The following is a 20,407-nucleotide window of genomic DNA, read 5'->3' on the forward strand; positions in this document are numbered from 1 at the left end:
TGCTTATCGATTAGTCAAAAGGAACACCCCTATTGTATTCCAGGGATGTTCCGAAAGAAACATTCCTATATAATTCAGAGAGTCAGATCTAGGAACAGCGATCGAGGCTATTTCAAAATTCTGATTGTGCCTTTTCATTGTGGTTTAAAATCATTAAATTAGTCTTCAGCGATTTAATAGCAAGGCCAATCTTAGACAAACTAGCCTGAAGAGCCTCAACAGCTCCTTCCACAAAATCTGAGGATTGTTCTCTATTGACAGTGATAGATTTTAAAATTCACATTTTCTTACAACTTTCTGAAGTTATGCATTGTCTATTTAATTAAATCAAAACTATTATGTCAAAAGAACTGAAAGAGGGTCTAGTATACAGAGATCCCCCATAGGATCAAGAGTAAGCTGAAAATGGATGTTGATGACTATGTTTCTAAATAACCATAAGCAAGGCTGAAAAACAATCATGCATTCGACCTTAAGACATCTGAGAATTATCTTCCCGAGACAGCAAAAGTCTGAAGAAGGTGACAAAAAATACAGTTAAAAAAATTGACAAAATCGGATAAAACATGCCCACGCTTAGGGATACGCAATAAAAAAAAAAAATTTTATTCGAAAATTTCAGCAAGATTCACCCAGATATTCTGACTCTGGGGCTTGCTCTGAACTCCTCCCATCTCCTGCGTACGCTCCTGGGTATAAATGCATCACATTTCAAAAAGCACAATTAGGCAAAGAATCTAACCATGGATTTAGCAAAAAATTACCAAATCGGTAAAAAAAAATGGTTAAGATGGTGAAGATGGTTAAAAAAAAATTGCCACGCTAACGCTTAGAGGGATACGCAGTGCCTCTACCACATCAAAAAACGACTTGATAATAAGGAGAATCCCTGAGAATCCTGATAATAAGAATAAAGAGAATCCTGAGCTAGTATAGTTTCAAGTAGCTAGAAACAATCTTTTAATCTTGAACAAATTCTGACGACAATCTACAACTTACCTGTGTCTTTGATATGGCTGAAGTCCAAGTTAATTTCTTTCACAGTGAAATCAACCTGAAATGGAGCAATTTGCTCCCTAAGAATCAAAAGATGCTTAATTTGAAAGAGCATGCCATCTATTTGTGATTTTTCGGATTTAATCCTTGCAGCAGCACTGTCAATACTAGAGCACACCGCCTGAAGAATCTCTTGCGAAAGTCCTTGAAACGCATTTCGATCAGCACAACGAGATAGCTTAGAAAGACACAGGAGGGCCCGACGCAATGGCGGGTACCTGTAAAGGAATCAAATAATAAGCTGTAAAATCACTTAACTCTATCAACTTTCGAGGGAGGAGAACTTGAATTAAATATGTTAAGTTCCAGATAAGATTTAAATACACATGGAGAGACGTCAACGCAAAAACCATTTTCACTTAATGATTCTTAAATATGATAGGTTAGCAGAAGTATGCACACACTAATAGCATTAACTGAAAAAGAATAGAAATTAAAATAGTACTTTACAAATATATTAAAGTTAGTAAAAACAATGCAAAGTAATGTGTCATATTTATCCCGTGGAAAGAACGAACTAGTGAAACAGTAAGACAAAGCAATGAGCTTGAGCAATGAGCTTTAACTAGCAAGGAAGTTAAATATTTCTAGTTAAATTTATAAATTATGTTACAGTTAAATTAATAAGTTATACTTTAGCTAATATAATTTATTATGTTTAATAATTATGCAATAAGTTTCATCAAGTTTAGTCTTACCCACAAAAAGTTACGAGCCTGAGAAAATTTGCCTTATTTTTGAGTTAACACCCCCTAAAAGTCATAGAATCTTAATGAAAATCACATCATCAGATTTAGCGTATCAGGGAACCCTACTGTAGAGGTTTCAAGCTTCTATCTGCAAATATGTGGAATTTTTTATTTTTCGCCAGAAGAAAGATCACGGATGTGTTGTTTTTGTTGTTTTTTTTTTTTGTTTTTTTTCCAAGGGGTGATTGTATCAACCCAGTGGTCCTAGAATATCACGAGAGGGCACATTCTAACGGTAATTAAAAGTTCTAGTGTCCTTTTTAAGTGACCGAAAAATTGGAGGGCAAATAGGCCCCCTCCTACGCTAATTTTTTCCCAGTCACCAGATCAAAATCTAGAGAAAGCCATTTTGTTGAGAATAGCCGAAAATCTAATAAATATGTCTTTGAGGACGACTTAATCCTCCACAGTCCCCGGGGGAAGGGCTGCAAGTTATAAACTTTGTCCATTGTTTACATATAGTATTGGTTACTGACAACCTATACTGACGTTTTCAGGGGGCTTTTTTATGGCGGTGGTGGTGGGGGGAAGGTTGCGGGTTACGTGAGAGGATCTTTACATGGAGGAATTTATCATGGGGGAAGAGAATTTCCATAAGGGGGCGCTGGATTTTCCAGCATTATTAAAAAATAAACAATGATAAATTAAATAAAGAAACGACTTTTTCAACTGGAAGTAAGCAGCAACATTAGAACTTAAAAGAAAGAGAAGTCATTACTTATATGAGGGGGTTCGTCCCCTCCTCAATACCTCGCTCTTTACGCTTAAGTATTTTCAGTAATTTCAAAAGAGCTATTTGTTCTGATTAAACGGCCTTTATGATTCAGTGGTCATTCTTAAATAATTGAAACAAAATGCGAACTTTATTGTAAAGAGCGAGGTATTGAAGAGGGGATGACCTCCCCCCTCCTATATATGTAATAAAAAATATACGAACATAGAAGTTCGTTTCGTAAGTATATTTGTAAGTTACGCATATTTATTACTAACAAAGACGTTCGTAAATAAAGCTAAAGGTTCTAGAGGCCTTTTTAAGTGGAAAAAAAAATTGGAGGGCAACTAGGCCCCCTTCCCCGCCTCTTTTTCCTCAAATTCGTCCGATCAAAACTTTGAAAAAGCCATTTAGCCCAAAAAAGTAAAATTAATATGCAAATTTCGTTTTGATTATTCATTTACGGAGAGCTAAAGCCAAAACTTTCACTAATTCAAAAACGTTCGGAGATTAAACAAAAAAAAAAACAAAAAAAACAGGTTTTTTACTGAAAATAAGGAGCGACATTTAAACTTAAAACGAACAGAAATTATTCCATATATGAAAGGGACTGTTCCCTCCTCAACACCCCGTTCTTTACGCTAAAGTTTGACTCTCTCACAACTCTACTTTGTAAAACAGTAAAAACTTTAGCGTAAAGGAGGAGACAGTCCTTTTCATATACAGAATAATTTCTGTTCGTTTGAAGTTTTAATGTCGCTCCTTATTTTCAGTTAAAAAAAACTCGTTTTTTTGGTTTGATCAATTACTGGCTGTGATTATCTAAAATGATATTCGGAAAGGGACATAAAAACACATAAAAATGCCCTTTTATTAACCAAATAATTACCGTTAATACATTAACATAAGTGGGGTGATACAGAATTGGGTGTTAGGATGAAAGTACAGGATCAGAAGTCATATTTGTAATTAAATAAAATTAAATCTAAATAAGTATATTACTATTAAATAAATATGTACCTTAATAAACCTGTTTTGGAAAATCAAAAGGGGAAGCAATTTTGCCGTTTGTATTTTTTAACAAAAATACCAGCACATGGATATTTTTAAAAATCTAGAGGGGGTGGACTTCAACAAGAATCTAGGGCTAAATCCCCCCCCCCCCAATTAGCAATCTCTGACAAACAGGATAAAATCATTTAACACTTCAGAATATTATTAATATCTTTACACTGGTTTTGAATAAAAAAAACATAACAAGTTCAATTTACCAAGCTTGTTTCCTGCATCATAATAAGGCGTCCTCAGCTTTGAAGAAGGGAAGTAAATTAAACCATAACAGTTCAAAAAAGGGATTTAAAATCAAAAGAGAATAAAAAGAAAAATCTCGCTCCTTTCTGACTGTCGTAGTTCAAAAGGTACTATGTTACACAACGCGATTTCTAGTAGAGCAAAAATACTTTTTGGGGTTTTCTAATGATATTGAAGACCCGTTGTTTGTGCAAGGACACATTTTTTTTCCATTGTATCTCAAGGATATGCAAACAGAATTTTGATATTTACAGCTTAAATTTACATATTTTTTTATTTCTATTATGTTTCAATTTTTTTCTTTTTAAAAATGATACATTAAAAATGTACGGGGAAGGAGGGGAGAGAATTTTTTCGATTTTTTTTTCTATGGAGATACAAAAAATTCAAAACCCAGGGGGGGGGTTCAGTTCTTTTTCGACGGTTTTTAATAGAAATACATAAACAAAGTTTTTCTAATCTGCAGGAGAGGGGGCAATTGTTTTCCCCCACCGGATTGGGGCCCTTGAGAGAAGACGTTGGTTTAAGTCAGGTTTACTTATCCAAGACTAAATTTCACCGATGCATCACATCAAATTTCAAGAAAAGTAAGATCTCAGTCTTGAGATCTTACTTGAGTCTTGAGTCTTGAACACATAAAAAAGATAGTACGCCATACCACATTCCATGCAGATCAGCAGGCGACGTACCACTGCGCGATTTCGGGGCTCCATCATAAACACTTGATGTAACAGAAATCATAGATAGCTGAGAATCACTTCTTCTCAGTCCACCGGTAGCAGGTACGCTCTGTAAGGACTCGGCAATTGATTCGATCATCACCAATTTGTCTGGATAAGCTAAATCTCCATGTGATGGCTTATATCCTAAAGAGATTATAGAGGATTAATATTCAGAATATGAATACAAAAAAAAAATACTAAAAATAAAGATATAATTTAAAACATATAATTTGGAAATAAAATAGAAAGCCAATGGACCAGAACCTGATCTTGCATTTTGTACACCAAAGAATTTTACCAATCTATATTTCAAACTTATTTTAGATGCTCAGTGACAAACCAGATCTTGGCGTTTAAAGCTCCAACAGGGCGCAAATAATCTCACACGTTGGCAGCTCTGCAGCTACAAGGACGAGAAAAAAAAATGGGACATTTCCTACGTTTCATAAACATAACATAAGCCCTCCTTTCGAAGCTTAACTTATAATTACTTATTACTTTTATTACTAGTTTGAATTTGATCTAATTCTATTATCAACTTGATCAAGTATTATTAATTTGATTATACAGTTTAACATTATTGATCTAATTTAACTTTACATAATATAACTAACTTGATTTAACCTTATTATTAATTTAATTGCTTACTAATTAAGCAATAATTTCGAGAATCAGACAGCCTCTTTCTTTCAAAACTTAACATTTGTATACTCAAAAACTAAAATATAATTATTTTAAGCAAGTTTCAAAACCAGCGTTCAAAGGTAGTAAAACACAAACCAGATAAGTTTAATATTGTTTCCTTTGATTACTTAGTTTTCCCCTTTCTAATGGTAAGTCCCGAGACACAGGGAAAAGATGGTCTAACATCCTTTAAAACGATCGGTAGACCTGGAAAAAACGTTACTGTTTACCGTCTTGAAAAAGCAATTTTATTTAGCTTAATCTGTTCCGGTCATTTGACAAGGAAGATGAAATACCTTTTTACAGGATTTTCTATGTCTAAGAGTAGTTTTGAAGGAGAGGGGTTCGTGGCCTTGCTGTAATATTTCACATAATTAAAAAAAATGGTTATAAATTTATTGGTATTGATTAATTTACAACAATTTTCTAATTTTTTTTTAGTATTTATTTATTACTGTAAATTTGTCATTATACATGTCTATACTATTACAATAACACATTACATTATTGTGTTATTGTTTTATAAGACTGATGTAACTTATGTAACTGATGTAACTGCAGATATAACTGTATTAGTTTAGATACAAAGTTTCGGTGATTCACTGTCAGTCAAAAGGAAATTAAAAAATAGAAATTAAAAAATTAAAGGAAATTAAAGGAAATTAAAAAATAGAAATTAAAAAATAGAAATCAAAAGGAAATTAAAAAAGTTTGGGTGATTCACTGTCAGTCAAAAGGAAATTAAAAAAATAAAACCCTATTTCTAAAAATAGGGTTTTATCTCCTCGTTTCTCAGAACTTGAAAGGGCAGAATATTTTTAATGTTTAGTAAAAATAATTTTGAAAACAGTGAGGAAATTTATTAGGGAGGGAAAATCCTCAATAAATAGATGTAGTAATAAAGATGCTACTGGAAAAAAAATTGGAAACAATAAAGCTGTCGGTGCTTACCATGCATGATAAGCATCGTAATTATGAATAAAATGGAAGTAAAGGAGATTTATTTTACGACAAAGATTTTGTGACAGAAATAAAAATAAAAAATAATAAGGCATCAGGTGTTCATAGCGTGGTAAGGACCCAGGTTCTGATACTTGATAGAATTTTGATATATGATGATTACGGAATTAAAATAAAATACTGAACATCTTAAAGTTGGTAGTTGATAAGGGAAAAGTACCAAGCGGCTTTAGGAAAATCCCAATTTAACCCCAACATAAGGGAGGTAATGAGAGTGGGTGTAGTATCTGCAAAGGCATTAAGCTAATTTTGATAGGAAGCGAAGTGGTTAAGATGGTAGAGCTAGAGACTGAGAGATACCGCAGAAATTTCACAACTCTTTTCGTCAATAAAAATTCAAACAAACAAACTATTAAGGAAAGCCATACCTTCTTAAGCTGTTTGGTGCTGTATGTTTTCGCTCATTTTCTGCTGATTTTTTCCCACGTTTTTTTTGCCAAAAGTTGGAAAACTCCATAAGGAGGTATTTTTCATTAAAAATTAATTTTCAATCTTTTGAGTTTCATTTTCATTTTCAGTTTAAAAAATTGAGCTTCTGTTTTCGTTCTAATATGAATATGCCTGTGTAAGTTTGCGCTTAACATGTTCGAAGAATCAAGTTTTCATTTTCACTGTCCTTGGTAATTGAAGCTATAAACTTTGTCAAAGATTGCGTGGTCTGCTCGGACTACATCAAACAAATAACATGAAATAAAAAGAGTAATAGACACCCAAAAGATAAAAATTTATATAAATAACTAATGTCTTTATAAAAGGGAGTAAATTATTCATATTCTGTGACTAATTTTTCATATTTAGAATAATCATTATAAAATAATTATCAATATATTGCCACTGCTACTAATAAATAAACTATTGCACCATCTAGTCACCCGAGGGCAATAGTATCGCACATGCTCCGTCTTCAGCCCATATTGCTCAGAGCTTCACTGTTTAATCCCTCCCAGAAAGTTAAAACTTGCTTTAAATCACAAGTTTTCAACTGTGGAATGAAACCTAGCTATCACAACCTTTGTTAAATTAATTAACAAAAGCTTTTTCCCCAATAGAAGTTTTTCAAAGAAAAGTGGAACTACAATAAACCCAAAATGAACAAAACTAAAGTAAAATAATTTTTCAAGCGTAAAACTACCATAAACCACCATCACTAAATAAATAAACCCCCTAAAAAAATGGAAATTATAATAAATGACCAAGTCAAACTCAAAACGAGCAGATCCTACCAAGGATCTAGATCCTGCCTAGAAGACTAGAGCGTAATTTGCGCTTTAATTAAAACAATCTCTATTTTGAGCAAAGTATCTTTACTTGTCGTAATATCAAGAAACAAAGAATAAAAATCCCCATCATAAACAAGATTACTGAAAAGAATAATTGAGTGTGGATTGATAGTTTAATATATACTGATGATCATCCCTGAAAGTGTTAATAATTTCGGACTTATTAAAGTAATAAAAGAGAAAACGTTAATAACTAATTAAAACAAATAACCAAATTATATCAATTAAAATAAATAATAAAAAAGTCTTAAAAATTTTGGATTTACTAAGGTTACAAAAGAGAAATAAATCAGTTAAGTTCAATTGGCTCAGCTATTTATACTTATAAATTGATTCATTATTAATCTAAGTAACAAAACCAATTTTTGACTAGCAAGATGTTCTTTTAGTTAAAATTTTACGGAAATTAGGTTTTTATCATTTTTTAATACGAAATTCATTATTACCCAACGACAGAAAGAGCTTCGGTTTATGGCAGGTCGTAATTCAGCAAAAAAATGGCACAGAAAACAAAACATATATATATATATATATATATATATATATATATATATATATATATATATATATATATATATATTTATTTATTGATAAATTAGGAAAGAAAAACAAATACATAAGTTACCAAGTATATCCTCTTGTACATAGATATGAGCCCGATAGACTAATCTTTCCTGGATGTCAGCCAAAAGCTGAACAGTCATACGGACAAAAGCTCCTAAATTTTCGGAACTGACAACGTAGTCTGTTAGCATTTCTGATCTGAGTATAGAGCACAGTTCAGCCAGAGTTTCCATATGCACCACCTTAATGAGCCTTGATCGCAATCCATCATAAAAAGCTAGCAAAAGATCTTCAAGGAAGTTCTCAAATTCTGAACATTTAAGGGTAAAAAAAGCGAAATAAAGATCATATTCATCTTGAACGACACGCATCATTAGAGCACATCCTGCACGGAGCAGCGCGCAAGTGTCTTTCATGCTTAGTATGTCCTGAACACTTCCTGCAATACTTGGCTTGGTCAAAGCCTTCCTTTGGTTGATGTAAGATTCTTGACAGTCTGCAAGTGCCAGCTCATGTGCCGCCACACTAGAGATACTAGGTTCAATATATCCTGTGGGAAAAGAATGCAGTTAATCATGCCCACAGTAAGACATATAAAGCGACGTAATACTATCCTTTTTCATGCCATAAAATGAAAAAAAAATTGTATTTTCGCAACCATGACAAGTTGTAGCCAGAAGTACCGAACTAGATCATCCATACTGTAGTAGCGAAAATAAAGAGAGAGAAATAGATCAGATTTTGATATTTGTAAAAAAAAGCGAAAAATTAGAAGTAAATAAACAAATTAGATTTTTAGATCAAATTAATGGACTTACCCTAAATTACAGAGCCAAGACTATAGGAGGGCATAGCATTAAACGGGAAGCTAAAACTCTCTTAGACTTAAAATAAGACTTATTAAAATAATTAGAGTGTACTGGATAAACAATTTTTGGAGTGAGTTAAGTTTTTGAGCTTTTGAGATTCTAGCATATGCAAGGATAAGTTTGAAAATTAATACTGAGAAGGTTCAGCCACTTCAAGGTGAGATAATTGAAAATAGGGAGGTGGTTCTTACCAAACATAACTAGCTTACCTAGAAGGCAATTTAGCCAAGGTCACCAAGGTAAGTATGCATACACTTACCTAACGTGGATAACTTCATTTCGACTATATTGGTGTAGGTAAATATATAAATCAGATTTATTGGAAATAAAATAAAATTGAAAAAAATATTTCGTCCCTGATTGAGGATAGGATTCATACGCATATATTAAAGACATTTTAAAAGACGAAGATAAAGACGTTTATTCAGTTTTCCATAGCTTAAGCTACTTGAAAATTTTCAGTGCTACAGATACGGCACTCATATCAGAATCAGTACTTTTCTATGCTACAAAATTGTCTATCGAAATCCATCATTTTCATCAATAATTATCAACTTAGTAGGTATACCTAATACAAGAAATTCGAAGGTGGGTAAATTGTTTAAGGGTATATTTTAAGGGGAGGAGGATCTGAATTAAACCCAAAAACTAAGTTACTGGTTGCTAATAAAAGAGGTGCAATTTTAGGTTTGGTCCACAACAAAGATTTTCCATGGACCAAAAACAAAAACAAAACAAGTTCCTGTAAGTAAAACCTAGTTCTTCGATTATTTAGTTAATATTATTTTGCCTGTGTATTAGACATAAAAGTGGTCAGTGTGACAGCATTTTCGGGAACTGTGTTATCTTTAGCCTCTACATTTATTTGACGAGAACGCAAATTCAGCCACTCAACTTGTCGATAATAAAGCATTCATTAATCATAGAAAAAAAAAAATAAAATGCGAAGATGTATTAATGGTGGGATGCAATTCAAACATCTAATAATTATTAATTTTACCTTTTTCTAGGCGTGCATGCTTTAGCATTTTCTTAATTTTTATTTCTATATACCAGAGCTGCTACGCAACATCATCTGTTTTACCTAAATTATTTTAGGGATCTGACAAGAATTTGAGAGGCTGGGTAGATGATCACAGAAAGTGGTTTTTTCCCCTAATTGAATCATAATTTTGATTATTCTCAAAGATATTACAAAAAAAAACAAAAAAAAACTTCAAATTACAATGTAGATAGATTTGTTTCTTGTACGCTGAGCAGACAATGATTGCAAAAATATAAGAAAATACACATTGTTTCAAAACTTTCACTGTTTATACTGGTTTTAGATTTTGCACAAAAGAGCCAATCAGTTTTTGCCATCCTTTTACTGGCTTGAAATTCGACATAGCAACAACGGGTAAAACAGGCTTTGACTTTCGTTTTTTGACATACACTCAATGAACAACGTAACTGGTTTAAAAATACACATTTCAAGTTCAAAAATCAATTCAAAGACGTCAAAAAAAAAAATTATTTAAGGCACATTTTCAACACTGAAGCCTATGGTAGTAATCTTTCTTTTTCTTTTTGAGTAAACCTTAAAGAGCTACAGGATAGGTTCCAAAAGCAGCTAAATCATATTTTTTTCTAGTATAATAAAAAGGTTACAGAGGAGTGGGCCAGCTTCAGAAAAAAAGTAATTTGTGCCCATCGCAAAAATGGGGAAAACGGGACAGCTACGAAACATAATTTATGCGAGTAACAGTGCCTTTATCGAGCAGAAAAAAAAAGTTTGAGGCAAACATGATTTACTAGAATTTTAAATTGATGCTGACGTGACGTCTGATCATGCCCTAATGACTGCGAGGTTAACATTGAAGATAAAGACTACACAGAAGATCAGATCCAAAGTAAACTCAACCTTCGACTCCTCGAAGCTTTCTACTGCGGCAGTTCGAAACGAGTTCGTCGTTACACTCTCTAACAAAATTTGAAGCCTCCCCTTAGATGTTGACACTGATGTTAGTATCGAGACAACCTGGAACGCTATCAACGAGGTTTACAATCAGACGGCTGACGCTACACTTAGGTAAGCCAAGAGACTAAACGACAAACGGCTGTCAGGGAGAACCTGACATCTGATTGGTGAGCGTCGTAACTCAAAGCAGCAGCTCGGAAAAGGTGGCGAAAACACTGACACAGTTTTGAAGAACCAAATGTGAAGAGGCATAGATAAACAAGTCAAAAGGAGCACAAGGGAGGATAAAGGCAAGCTGCCGTGGCGAAAGAAGCAACGAAACGTGGTGACACCACAGCTGTGTACAAAATTACTACTACTACCACTACTAACAACTCACCGAAGCATTAAGCTACCTAAGGCCACCACAGCTAAAATGCTCCTCCTCGATCCCAATCTATTCAAAGACTCCCTCTTTACACCCTCCCAGGAAGATCCCATTTCCTTTAAATCTTTCTTTATGACATCCTCCCACTGCAAACAAGGATGACCTGCTTTCAGTTTAACCCTAGACGGTTGGCCGAAAAGGACAATCTTGGGCAATCTGTCATCCTTCATCCGCAGACCGTGCCCTAGCCGTCTCAATCTATTATTCATTGTAGCCCTAGAAAGCGGAATTGAATCACACTTTTCGTACAGCCTACTGTTTGAAATACGGTCAGTCAGTCAGGTACCCAGAAAAATCCGTAGGTAATTTCTCTGGAAAACATCTAGTAAATCTTCATCCACTTTTCAGAGCACCCATGCTTCAGATCCATATTTGACAACTGTCATCATTGAACCTTCCAATATTCTAATCTTGATTTGCAAACTTATCTCACTATCCTTCCGAACTTTTTTTTAAAAGTGAAAAAATACCCTGAGCCTTGGCTATTTTACTTTTAACATCTTCACTACTCCCATCGTCTTTACTAATAATACTAACAAGGTAAGTGAAGCTGCCCACCTGATCAATCTTTTCGTAACCCAACGTCACCTTTTCATCTTCACTTATTCCTAGCCTTAGTGACTTAGTCTTCTTAACATTAATTTTCAAACCTATTCTAGCACCCTGAACTCGCAAAACCTCTAAAAGTTCATTCATTTTGCTCACACTTTCATCTAAGATGCTTAAATCAGCAGCATAATCTAAGTCCAGGAGAGTTTTTCATCCCCATTTGATTCCGTGGTCTCCAATTGCCTTTCCTGAGCTCCTTAAGACGGTCCACCAAAATTATCCATAAACAGGGGCATAGAATACAACCCTACTTAACACCTAATTTAATACAAAACCAGCTGCTAACCTCATTTCCTACTTTAACCGCATTAGTACTATTCTCGTATATAGCAATAATCACTTTAATGTTTTTCTCGTATACCATATAAGGATAAGTAATTTGCTAAAGCTCTTCTATCAACAGAATCGAACGCTTGCTCATAATCTATAAATCTGAGGACCAAAGGTGTTTGACAACTAAGGCACTTCTCAATTATTAACCTAAGAGTGAAAATTTGGTCAACACATCCTCTACCTTTTCTAAAGCCGCACTGTTCTTCTCTTAAAACTTTGTCTACAGCATCTCTCAGTTTAAAAAGTATCATATTAATAAGCAATTTCCTACCTAAAGAGACCAGACTAATGCCTCGATAATTACGACACTCACTCTTATCACCTTTCTTATACAGTGGTTTAATTAAGGTTTTCCTAAAATCGTTAGGTACTTCCCCTTTTTCAAAAATCATTTTCATAATCTTCAGTAACTTATTTCTAACCTCAGAGCCACCATGTTTCAGAAATTCATTCACCACACTATCAGCACCTGGACCCTTATTATTTTATAATCCTTTTAGAACTGTCGCTAATTCTTCCTCACAAAACAAATCTTGCTGCACATCCAAGGTATCACAAACTTTTTCATTTTCCTCTATATCTTTTCCTGCAACTTTATCTCGGTTTACCACATTCTCAAAATGTTCCACCCATCTTTCTTTAACTCTTTCCTTATCCCTAATTGTGGCCCCATTTCTGTCTTTAACTGGGACAAGTCCAGATTGCCTACTCCCTCTCAATTTATTAACATGCCAGTACAATATTTTATTATTATGCCGTCTAGCTGTATCTTCCACATCCTCGGCAATTTTATCCATGACCTCCACTTCACACCTCCTTAGGTCTTATTTTAATGCTTTCTCCAGTGTACAAGATTACCAATTAAATTGTGAGGAAATGCCCAAACGTAAATGGACCAGTTAAAGATGCAAACGAAAAAATTGAATCAGACCCATCAGAAATACCCGTAGCATGGGCCTTGCATTCCGAGAAGATTTGAACAGACTCCATCCTTTGGATCCAGCAGATATCCCTGAAATCCTCTTTTTGAACCTCCAAATCAGCACCGAAAAACCTTATGATGTAGAAGTTCGGCAGGCAGCCCGCGAGCTGAAGAATTGCAGACCAGCAAAAAGTGGCAGAATAACAGCCGAGATGATAAAAACATCACTGAATACCTGTATGGATGTGCGGCTTAAACTTTTTGATTGTATCTGGAAGTCTGAAAAGCTTCCCGTGATTGGACAAAAATACTCTCATCAAACTTTTCAAGAAGGTAGACGCGACAAACTGTGACAACCGTAGGGGCATCACTCTCCTATCTATTCCGGTCAAACTCATCTCACAGATTATTCTCAGGCACATCCAGACAGTCCTCGATAAATGCCTACGGGAGGAACAACACAGTTTCAGGCCGTCCCGTTCTTGCACGGATCTTACCTATGTACAACAGGGTAACATCTACAGGGCTGTGTTTTTTCTCCATTCCTCTTCGTCCCCGCCGTCAACTACATACTCTTTGATTGTACAGGGTTCAGCATCCAAATCGGAGAAGACAAACACCTAGCCAATCTGGATTTTGCTGACGATGTTGCCTTGATGGAAAGTAACAAGATCGAACTCCGGGATCTCTTCATTACAATTCGTGAAAATGCTGGCCGAATTGGAATCAAAATTAAGAGAAAGAAGACAAAGAGCATGACGACAACTGATCCCCTGGACACAAAGTGCAGAGATTCAACTGTCGAGCAAGTCGTATAGTTCAGATACTTCGGCAACACAGTGGAAATTTCAGGGCCAAGCGAGCAGGAAATACAGTTGAGGATAGGGCAAGCCAGTAGAGATTTTAACCGACTAAAATCAGTATGGCGACCGAAAAAGTATTCTGTAAAATTAAAAGAGGCTATTTAATAGCAATGTCCATCCTACTCTTCTTTACAGGAGCTAGTGCTGAAATTTAAGTCAACAACAAAAGAGACGGATTCTTGCCTTCGAAAACAACTGTTTTTCCGAAGATTCTGAACATCAACTGAAGAAATTACGGCACAAAGATGGCGATACCTTGGGCACGCGATCCATATGAAGGACGACATGATCCCAAGACAGATCTAACCCAAGAGTAAACCATAAAGAGCTACAAGATGGGCTCTAAAACCAACTAAATTATATTTCTTTCTAATATAGTACAAAGGTTACAGAGGAATGAACCAGCTTCAGACAAAACATAATTTGTGACTATTGGGAACATGGGGTAGATGGGACAGCTACGGAACATGATTTATGCGATTTTCAGTGTCTTTAGCGAATTTGGGGGCAAACTTGATTTACAAGAATTTTTAAATTGAGAAATAAAGGCGTTATTGCCGATTTATTCAAGCTTACAAGTAGTCGGTGACAACATAAGCTTCACATGTTTTTGAAGAATTTTTCGTTTTCACTTTGAGGTGTTATAAAGATTTCTTTCTTCCATTTTTTAATTAACGCAATTATTTGACCAATATCAACACTATATTGTTAAACCATGTGGTAAATAAATAACTTTTACGTCTTATTTCGCTTTTTCTAGTTCTAATGTATTTTCATTGGTACTCCTTTGTACGGCCTTTTATTAACTTATTAAGTCATCTATTTATCTACACAAACACACACAATAAGACTCTAAGAAAACATTTACTCTACCAAGAGATAATACACATTAAATGCACTAAATAGAAACCCGTAACTTACCCCACAGACAGTTCTTTCACACAACACTATGAAAGCTTTAACACCAACATAACTTAAGGCTTTACATTATGTAATTTTAAGATAGTTTCTTGTTTGTGACATAGGCAATGACAAGTATATTCAAGCTGAGCTTAGAATTTTACATCACCTCTCTGTTCTGAACAAAATTAGTTAAATGAAAAGACAGCGTGGCCTAATAAATAATTTGCCTTTATTGAAAAATGCTAAAATTCTCACCAAAAAATTTTCGATATAGTTTACTAATTATAATGTTATGTATGGAAAGAATTAAAAAGTAAACAGCTCACTAATTTTTTTCTGGTTACTCGGGAAAGTCAGGCAAACTGGCCAATAAGATTCAATCAGTATTCATCAGAGCTCCAATTCGTGACAAAAGGCGTTAAAGAGTACAAAAAACAAACAGGGTTATAATTTATACTTCAGTTATACTTCAGTTATACTCAGTTATACTTCATTTATACTTCAGTTATACAGTCTAAGTTATACTTCAGAGTTCACAGTTGAATGATCAAATCAAAAGAAAATACAATCGTTTAAGAAAGGAGAAAAAACAATAAATTTGGTAAATCTATTCTAGGCCTAGAATGTAATTATTTTATTCTATTTTTGTTTGGATATTCATGAACGCCTGCCTTCAGAATGATAAATGCGATAGAATTATATTTGCTTTAGAAGTTTGATGTCAAAATCTAAAAAAAAACTAATTGAGAGATTAACTAAGTTGAGAGATTAACTAAGAGATTAACTGAGAGATTAACTTGTTAAGCTAGCTTCTAATTGTGCAAATTGTGAATTACATTAGCACTAATTGTGAATTAAAAACTTGTGATCCGTTTTGTTTTTCCAAGAAATATTAGAGCAACCTCAGCCAAAACAATTTTTTCTAAAATTTCAGGAAAACGACAGGGGATTATGGACTCATCTCAGCGAATTTCTCCTGTATGCAGGTATTCACTTTAATTTCTACATTTTTAATCGAAAATATTAGAATTATATTTACAAAGAAGGAGCGATGTCCTTCAGACCAATCTCAGAGGAAATTCAACGTGATAAGCCTCTAATAAACACGTGTAAAAATCAAACGTGACAAGCCTATTACAGAAGGAAACATACCCACAACTTTCTTAATCTTGGCTGCCGGTCCGCGTACTTTTCCATAGAGAGCTGCATAAGCATTAGAGCTAGACGTGGCACGAGTCACTTCTTCTGCATCGAATCTTGAAAGATAATTTAAAGCTTGAGCAGTTGATGATTCTAGTGATGTTCTGACGTATTTCCGTACTTGATTCAAAGCAATGGACTGACACTGATTGTAACGAGCTAAATAATTTGGGGCTTCAAGGTAATCATTCTAGAACAGAATCACATTTATAGTACAGAATATACATGAGAAAGAGAGAGAGAGAGAGAGGGAGAGAGAGAACTATCTGAAGAAAGAAGAATTTCAACGGGGGATTTCTGAAGCAAATTACTTACAAAGTAGATATTACTTGATAAGGCATAAAATAACTATCCGAATGGGGGGAGGGGCAATTTGCTGACCCCTTGTCTCAAAAGTCAGACTTATATGCACGTTAGGTGAATACACAGACGCACCTCTATCAATGAAGCTTCCATCAATCAAAATAAAATAGGAAAAAGATACGGGGAATTATTTGAATTAACAATGGAAGCCAGATATGGTCCATATTTGAATGCTTTCCGCGATTATCAGATTATAAGAGAGAGAGAGAGAGAGAAGAGAAGAGAGAGAGAGAGAGAGAGAGAGAGAGAGAGAGAGAGAGAGAGAGAGAGAGAGAGAGAGAGAGAGAGAGAGAGAGAGAGAGAGAGAGAGAGAGCTATCTCAAGAAAGAAGCATTTCATTTTGGAACAAGGCCGTGAAAATGGGACCCCAGAAGGGCCAACATTTTTTCCAGATTTGCTTGGAACTTATATCATTTTCTTCTTTCAAATTTATACGAGAACAGGGAAGAGATATAGGTAATTCTGATGCAAATTCTTCAACGAATGAAATAAAATCCTCTTCCTTCAAATTGAATAAATATATAATAAATCGATGTTTTTTCTTTTAAATTTATTTTCAATGATTGAAATACAAGAAAGAGACGAATAAGAAGAATTTTCACATAAGCGGTAAGGGTCGCACTAACTTACATGTTCTGTCATATATACTATGCATTCCTGAATCCTTGACAGCATACCTGGGAAAGCGTCATTCAATACTGAAAATCCAACATTATTTAACTGGGTAAAAATTCTTTCAACATCCGTAAAAAACTTCATATTCCGGTCAATCTCATCAATAATTGAGGTTATTTTCTCCTATAATAAACAAAGAAAAAAAAATTATAGACTTATATAGAGTGTCCATAGGTCTGGGTTTCTCCATTTTTAAAGTAGTTATAACGTTTTCAGTACAAGTAAATTTAAACTATATTCTAAATGTGAGACTTACGGCCATAAGTCATCAGACCAAGAGTAATTTATAATACATAATGATTTTTGGGGGCACAGACCCCCCAAAAATGGGACTTCAAAAAGGGCCAAAACACTTTCTGTGTCTCAACGGCCTGAAACTTAAAACCGTGAGTGGAAAAGCTAAGGACACCCTAATGTATAAAAAAAATTATTTTAGTGATATGACGTTAAAATGCTATTTGTTCCGGTTGAAACCCAAATCCTTAAGTCCATGGGCCATCGAGATCTTAATGCATAAAAAAAAAATCTCCCAAGCATGGGCCGAAATATTCTTTGGATGGGGCATAGGACTTCAGATAATGACCCCAAAAACTTTTTTCGGACTGGCTTGAAATTTTCAAGAACGATTGCCTGTATTAAGAGAACTAGACATTTTAATGTAAGGGAAGAATTTCGCCAAAAGCCCAGAAATAAGCAAAAAAGAGCTGTCCTTAATCCCTTTGAACTATACATCCGAAGTCATTGGGTCAAAAGGGACCTAATGTACAAACCCTTTTTGAGGGCAAAGGCCCAAAATATACGCCCAAGAACTTATCTTTTCCTGATCAGCTCAAAATCAAACATCAAAGTCCTTGGGTTAACAGGACCCCAATGCACAAGAAATAAGAGAAAAGAAAATCCCCTTTTCCCAAAAGGGCTAAAAAAAATTTTACTAACTCGAAAGTTAGTAAACAAAAAAGTTAGTAAAGAACAAAAAGCAGGTTTCAATGACAATTGGGGCCACAAAAAGGCCAACAAACTTGCTGTCCCTGATTCGTTTGAACCTCGTGGCAATAAATACCGCGGCCAAGGGTAAAACCATAAAAAAAATAATTTTGGGGCATCATCCCCCCAAAAAATAGGGCCCATAGAGGGCTACAATTTCTTTTGATTGAGTCAGAAATTATATCCTCAAGTCTAAAGAGAAGAGAGAACAAATAAAATATTCCCCCCTCCCCCCAAAAAACTATTTTCTCCAGACAGCATGAAACTTACAAGCATAAGCTCCCAGGACAAGAGAACCCTTATACCAGGGTCGTATTGTCATGGTTTGCCATGGAATGATTTAGCGTTAGTTCTTTATGTCGACGACATAGTGAGATTTGTTCTTGGTCTTAAGTGATGTGGAGATCGTTTGTCTTGGTGTGAGCATTCGTATGAGCAGTACTTCTTACTTATATTGGTCTAGGTCTAGTTCTGCAACCTGCAAATGATTAATATGTAGTTTTTTTTTTCAGCGAACGGCCTCTGGGCTATTTGGTATTTTTGGATTGTAGTGTTTTTTATATTTATTTTATAAAAGAACTTGAGCTTGTATCCATGAGGGAGAGGGGTTACTGGGTTAGACCCTCCTACCTAGAGATTTTTGTCCGACTCAGGAAAGAGTAACAAAACACACATAAACGAAATGTTGATGTGTTCTGTTGTTTTAAAACCCCTCTCCCCCCCCCCCCCCGAATAAAAATCCTGGATATGGCCTTGCCTCATATTCAATCAAAATCTAATTTGGGAGTGTGGACCCCCCGAAACGGATTACAGACATTTTTTTTTTCGATTGGCTTGAGCGAAGGGAAGCCTTTGGGTGAAGAGGACACCAATTTGTAAATAAAGGAAATTAAAATAAATAAAACAAACATTAATTCGCCTGAGAATGGGATCCTAAGAATGGCCAACAAATTTTTCTTTAAAAAATAGAGTACACGTATTTACTGATTGACTTGAAATTTTCAAAAATCTTTCCCTAGGCAATGGGGACCAAACACTTTGTTGGGGGACCCAGAAACGGGCAAACTGCTTTTGTCCCTGGTCAGTTTGAACCGGGTCAATAGGAACGTAATTTAAACAAAATTAAAGAGACCCAAAAAGAACTACATGATTTTTCTCATAAGCTAGAAACTTACATTCTTACGTTCTTGGACCAAGAAAACCCCAACGCACAAGAAAACAAAAATACTCGTCCCAGAAAAAAGGGTAAAAAAATTTCTTCCGAGGAGGTCGAAAATTACACCAGCTAGTTCCTGGATCAAAACAAAAATTAAAATTGGTGGCATGGATCCCTAGGCTACCCAGGAAGGGCTCATGCTTGCACAGACATATTTAACTGGAATTCCCGGTTACTTCCCAAAGCCTAAGAGGACCAAACACTTTGTTGGGGAACCCAGAAATGGACAAAATAATTTTGTCCCTGATTAATTTAAACCAGGTCACCAGGAACAAAATTTTAATAAAATTAAAGAGATCCAAAAAAGAGCTACAAGATTATACTCATAAGCTCGAAACTTACATTCTTACGCCCTTGGACCAAGCGAACCCCAACGCACAAGAAAAAAAATGCTCGTCCTAGAAAAAAGGGTAAAAAAAACTTCTTCCGAGGAGGTTGAAAATTACACCAGCTAGTTCCTGGATCAAAAGCCTAAAGCAGAAAACAAAAATTAAGATTGGTGGCACGGACCCCTTGGCTACCCAGGAAGGGCTCATGCTTGCACAGAGACATATTTAACTGGATTTCCCGGGTACTTCTTGCTGCCCAGCTGTAAGTCGAAAAAACAAAAATTGCTTCGTCTTTACGAAAATTGAAGGCTCAGAGACAAGCTAAAATACATGGGAAAAAATGACAAGAAGAATATTACTTGAGATGAAAGAGAAGACACTGAAAATTTTAGGAAAACGGAAACAAAAAGAAGCGACTGCCAGAACATATTGGGACACGAAAATGCTAGAAGAGGAAAATAAGAAAAAACCTATGTATACTGAATAAGAAACACCTTTTTTTGTGTTTTTCTTACAATAAATTAAATATTTCACGATGGAGTGCATATTTTGTGGATTGAAAATGCACCAAAACAAAAGGATTAGGATACGTTTCTAAAGAAAAATAGTAAATTTGTCGAAATTTATACTTTCTTCTTTTTTTTTTCAAAAATTGT

At 34.9% G+C, this 20,407-nt stretch overlaps 1 protein-coding gene across 2 annotated transcripts in view; it reads right to left on the bottom strand.

Moving 5' to 3' along the window:
* LOC136030501 (conserved oligomeric Golgi complex subunit 3-like) overlaps positions 1-20,407 on the bottom strand; it is a 51,959-nt gene that overhangs the window by 10,967 nt on the left and 20,585 nt on the right. For both annotated transcript variants that reach the window (XM_065709521.1, XM_065709522.1), the window contains exons 6-10: positions 17,178-17,345; positions 16,137-16,374; positions 8,160-8,648; positions 4,487-4,694; positions 1,000-1,274 (exon numbers count right to left, since the gene is read on the bottom strand). In XM_065709521.1, the coding sequence (XP_065565593.1) occupies positions 1,000-1,274; positions 4,487-4,694; positions 8,160-8,648; positions 16,137-16,374; positions 17,178-17,345 (1,378 nt within the window). The remainder of the gene's footprint in view (positions 1-999; positions 1,275-4,486; positions 4,695-8,159; positions 8,649-16,136; positions 16,375-17,177; positions 17,346-20,407) is intronic.

Source organism: Artemia franciscana, chromosome 8 (genome assembly GCF_032884065.1).
Source record: "Artemia franciscana chromosome 8, ASM3288406v1, whole genome shotgun sequence".
Classification (NCBI taxonomy): Eukaryota; Metazoa; Arthropoda; class Branchiopoda; order Anostraca; family Artemiidae; genus Artemia; species Artemia franciscana.